Source organism: Protomyctophum bolini, assembly GCF_963924005.1.
Source record: "Protomyctophum bolini genome assembly, chromosome: 7".
NCBI lineage: Eukaryota > Metazoa > Chordata > Actinopteri > Myctophiformes > Myctophidae > Protomyctophum > Protomyctophum bolini.
The window spans coordinates 42,377,277-42,382,677 of record NC_137868.1 but is presented as its reverse complement, the minus strand read 5'-3'; the positions used below and the strand labels follow the sequence as shown (position 1 = coordinate 42,382,677).

Genomic DNA, 5,401 nt, shown 5'->3' with positions numbered 1-5,401 from the left:
ACCAGGTCTTATTCCCTAACTTGAGTAAACTAAAGACCTGGAGGAGGCGTGATCAATGCTCTTTGGCCACTCAGAATAGCCAAATGGCATTGATCACGCCTCCTCCAGGTCTTTAGTTTACTCAAGTTAGGGAATAAGACCTGGTACTTAAGACACGCAAAATACAGACCTATGTATTCTCAGTCTATAATACATATTGATTTAAATCTATTCGTGAGTTGTCTGACTGAACTTTAGTGAAGTATACAAAATGAATGGCATCAACGGCGGACCAAAGTGTTCACATTTGTTAAAATCTGAGTACGTGAATTGAGTACTTTTATACAGCCGATCTTTTCAATATTCCAAATCGACAAAAGTATAGCACATCGTCAAGCTCAAAACGTGTGTCACTTTGTGCCGCATTTCGAGGCTTGTAGATCCGCTGTACTTTGGATGATTTTGAGCGACGCCGTAGTGTATGATCAAGTTGGGTATTGATTTAAGAAAACGCAAATAGATTTAGAATGATGAGAGGCAACTATTTGCCTCTGATGCATATAGTGCAGAGTAGTAAAGTATTGTTTAGAATGGAAATATGGGAATCCCTCTGATAATACTTATATACCACCAAAAGTACAGTGTTGAGTAATCGTATTTTGTTTGTTTTTTTGCGTTGCTGGAGCGTTTGAGTTTCATGGAGCGCACGCAGTGCTGCAGTGCAGAGAGAGAGAGAGAGAGAGAGAGACAGAGAGAAAGAGACAAAGAGAGACAGAGAGAGAGTTCCTTCAGAAAAGAAGAAGCCAGCCAGCCAGCCACGCGCCGGCAGAACATTTCAATGACAAAGAGCGGGTCACGGAAGCAGCCTTATATACCTGCCTGGCACGTCCAACCATGCTCACTGAGCTCAATCTGTCACTGCAGGGGAGAGGCCGGGGAAGTGTATTTAAGCTGGCAGATAGAGTAGACTCCATTCAAAGAGCCAACCTGGAACTGTCTGTTATACAGCGACAGAGACAGTGAACGGGGGTATATTATTGTCGCTGGCGGCCCATGAAACCTACTATCTCCGCAGCCGTTCTTTTGTGCGTTTTCGTAAATTCGGAATTTTTCAACCGAAACTTTTTTTTTACGAGTATTGTGCACGGGGCGGCTATTATAGTCGGAAAAATATCCAATTAAAATAACCAATTATAAAAATGTAACGCCGCGTTTTGAGCTTGCAGATTTTGCTATACTTTTGATGCTTTTTTTTTGTGTGTGTGACACTATAGTGTGATCACGTAGTAGTCGGGCGTTAATTTACGGAAAGAAAAAAGAATAATTATGGAGATAAGAGGTTTCTGTTCCTCTCCACCAGCGGTTCTGTGTTGCAGGACAGCTCCGTGTGTGTAGTACGCAGGGGGGACACAAAAAGCGGGGTGGGAGCCGCCATTAGCATGCAGAGCGCGTATCGCTAGCGGAGGACTGATTATATGGTTGGCATGATGATAGCGCTTACGGCAAATTGCTGCCAAATGAGTTTTTAATAACCGAACCGGCGGGGAGAAAAAAAAGAAGAAAAACACACACATGGTTCACTCAAAATGTCCCCTTTTTTTAACTTACTTGGTTAAAAAAACCAAGTAATAAAGTGTCAGGCAGTCTCTATGCATCTCTCCACTGAGGCTTAAATCACCCAGCCGTTTTAATGTGCTCACATTCCACGTTATGAACTTTATCCTTTCATCGCAACTTTTCTCGATTTGGTCCTCTGTGGGTGTTTTTGTCTATTGTCTATCCCAAACTGCATGGTGATTATAGCTTAAGTTAATAATGCGACATTAATTGTTTTCTCTCAACGGCATTAAACAAACCAACATATACAGTATGCGTATCTCCTTACAATTTATGGCCCTTTTTTAATACCGCTAAAATTTAAAATAAATAAATAAAAGATCATGTAATAATACGCCCATGAACTATAACGTAATAAAAATTGGTCAAACATTGGGCAAATTGGTAAATATTACCTGAGAAAGAGGCAAAAATTGTGTTGTGAGCTTATATAATAGATTGGCTATTTAATTTTTTCCCTATACAATTTCAAATGACATGAATGCATTTTTGAGAATCACTTATGTATACACGTGTATAAATATTTTCCACGCAAGCGGAAGAATCTTATCGCCATTGAGGGTGACACTGACGGTGTTATTTTCGGTGAAGATGTTTTTGTAACAATTCACAATTCACAATGAAGGTGTGTCTGTGTGTGTGTGTGTGTGTGTGTGTTGTGGCTGTGCGTGCGTGCGTGCGTGCATACGTGCGTGTGTGCGTGCGTGCCAGGTTCTGCTGGCGGAGGAGCGAGGCAGCGAGCGTCTGTTCGCGGTGAAGGTGTTGAAGAAGGACGTGCTGTTCCAGGACGAGGACACGGAGAGCGCCATGGTGGAGAGGAGGGTCCTGGGCCTGCCGGCGCGCCCACACTTCCTCACCTCGCTCTACAGCGCCTTCCAGACCGAGGTGGGTGTGCGTGTGCGTGTGCGTGTGCGTGTGCGTGTGTTTGTGTGCGTGTGAGCGTGCTTTTATGTTTTACATGAAGCGTGGGTATGGACGGTGGACCAGACTGCTTCCTGCATGGAGACTACCTGTATAGTATACTATAAACGTCAGTATAGTCATAGTTCAGGAGGTGAACGGCATGCTAATAAGCGGCTAAGTGCTGTATTAATGGTCCAGCTGGTGTTAATAGGTGCAGTAATTAGCCCAGCATTTCTTCACAAGGCCTCTGTTCCCCGAGAGGAGAGAGGTCAGGTCGTCTTAGAACAAGAAACAGATTGCTTTTTAATTTGAACTAACAGGGGATTATGTAATATGCATTGTGTCGTTCCTGCGTGTGTGTGTGTGTGTGTGTGTGTGTGTGTGTGTGTGTGTGTGTGTGTGTGTGTGTGGTGCTGTTTATTGTAAGCGTGTTGATCCTCTGCAGGGTAAGTGCAGTAATTAGTTTGGATGTTTAAATGTCAGAGTATTTGACATTTACCCTCGGGTTTCTCTTTTACAACTTGCTTGTGTGTGTGTGTGTGTGTGTGTGTGTGTGTGTGTGTGTGTGTGTGTGTGTGTGTGTGTGTGTGTGTGTGTCATCTTGAGACTGTGTACGTGTCGGTGATTGCCAATGTGTGAGAGAGTGCAGGAATCAGGTTAAAAATCTGTTTAGCGACAAATAGCTTCTCACTATACAGTGTGGTAAATACAGGTCTGCATGTGCACGTGCACGTGCGTTTGCATGTATGTGTCTGTGCATGCGAGGGACACTCACAGGTGTTGTATAATTTTGTAAATATTGTGAGTGACTATTATATTATGAGAGAAATGGTGGTTTTGTCCTATTTTAAAATAGTGACACACATGCACACACACACACACACACACACACACACACACACACACACACACACCGCTATTTCAGCACCATGGACAGCTACATTCATTCAGAACCATGGACAGCTACAGTTACTTCAGAACCATGGACAGCTACATTTATTCAGAACCATGGACAGCTACATTTACTTCAGAACCATGGACAGCTACAGTTACTTCAGAACCATGGACAGCTACAGTTACTTCAGAACCATGGACAGCTACATTTATTCAGAACCATGGACAGCTACATTTACTTCAGAACCATGGACAGCAGCTACAGTTACTTCAGAACCATGGACAGCAGCTACAGTTACTTCAGAACCATGGACAGCAGCTACAGTTACTTCAGAACCATGGACAGCAGCTACAGTTACTTCAGAACCATGGACAGCAGCTACAGTTACTTCAGAACCATGGACAGCAGCTACAGTTACTTCAGAACCATGGACAGCAGCTACTGTTACTTCAGAACCATGGACATCTACAGTTACTTCAGAACCATGGACAGCTACAGTTACTTCAGAACCATGGACAGCTACATTTACTTCAGAACCATGGACAGCTACAGTTACTTCAGAACCATGGACAGCTACAGTTACTTCAGAACCATGGACAGCAGCTACAGTTACTTCAGAACCATGGACAGCAGCTACAGTTACTTCAGAACCATGGACAGCAGCTACAGTTACTTCAGAACCATGGACAGCAGCTACAGTTACTTCAGAACCATGGACAGCAGCTACAGTTACTTCAGAACCATGGACAGCAGCTACTGTTACTTCAGAACCATGGACAGCTACAGTTACTTCAGAACCATGGACAGCTACAGTTACTTCAGAACCATGGACAGCTACAGTTACTTCAGAACCATGGACAGCTACAGTTACTTCAGAACCATGGGCAGCTGCATTTTCCCCATAGACATTTCAAAAAGTATTTATTTAAAGACGGTTACGCCGCGGACAAAGCCAACTGGAGTTGTGACGAATCATGACAACGAACACAATATTTTGGACCAAACAAATAATTACAAAGACGAAAAACAACAAAAAAGGTGCAGTTTTTTTCTTCTGTCTAATTCTTTGTTCGGCCCAAAAAATTGTGTTTGTTGTCATGATTTGTCACGACAAGAGTTGGCTTTGTACGACGCTTAAAAGGTCTTTAAATAAATACTTTTTGAAAAGTCTATGAGGAAAATGAAAAGATAATCATTTCCTGGGCCCTGGTAGGGGGAGATTTAAGTACAATTATACACTTTATAATACACAGGCGCACCGTTGCTCCAATCCGCACTAAGTAATGTGCCACAAAAGTAGCCCATTCATGAAAATTGCTATTGATTATTGTCCTCACAAGTGTGTGTGTGTGTGTGTGTGTGTGTGTGTGTGTGTGTGTGTGTGTGTGTGTGTGTGTGTGTGTGTGTGTGTGTGTGTGTGCGTGCGCAGGATCGTCTGTACTATGTGATGGAGTATGTAAATGGAGGTGACCTGATGTACCACATCCAGATGGTGGGCAAGTTCAAAGAGCCACATGCAGCGTAAGCACACGTGCACACACACACACACACACACACACACACACACACACACACTCTCTCTATCTCTTTGTCTTCAGCCTTTCCATCCCGGTGCACCAGTGGTGTGGAAAAGTAACTAATAAGTACATTTACTTATAATAGTATACTTTAGTACAATTGTGTGATGCTTTTACTTCACTGGACCATTTCCATTTCAACCACTCCACTACATATCCGAGGTAAATATTGGTCCTGTCACTCCACTGTAACTATGTGGAAACCTTTGTTACTGTAGTAGTATCTACTATAAAAACAATAGAAATATCCATAAAAAGCTAAAGTATCTCAAAATAGTATATACGCAGATACAGTACTTCATTAAATGTATACAGTACTTGAACACACTGTTCTTCAATCGTCCCCTCTTCTCTTCCCCCTGTGTTGTGTGTGTGTGTGTGTGTGTGTGTGTGTGTGTGTCTTTCTCTCCTTCCATCTCCATTTCGCCCT

The 5,401-nt window shown here is 42.9% G+C and overlaps 1 protein-coding gene across 1 annotated transcript in view; it reads left to right on the top strand.

Annotated features, from left to right (window-relative positions):
* prkcg (protein kinase C, gamma) overlaps window positions 1–5,401 on the top strand; it is a gene marked incomplete at both ends in the record, with an annotated part of 73,124 nt that overhangs the window by 48,999 nt on the left and 18,724 nt on the right. The window contains 2 exon segments of the mRNA XM_080768344.1: window positions 2,308–2,481; window positions 4,824–4,915. Of these exon segments, the coding sequence (XP_080624470.1) occupies window positions 2,308–2,481; window positions 4,824–4,915 (266 nt within the window).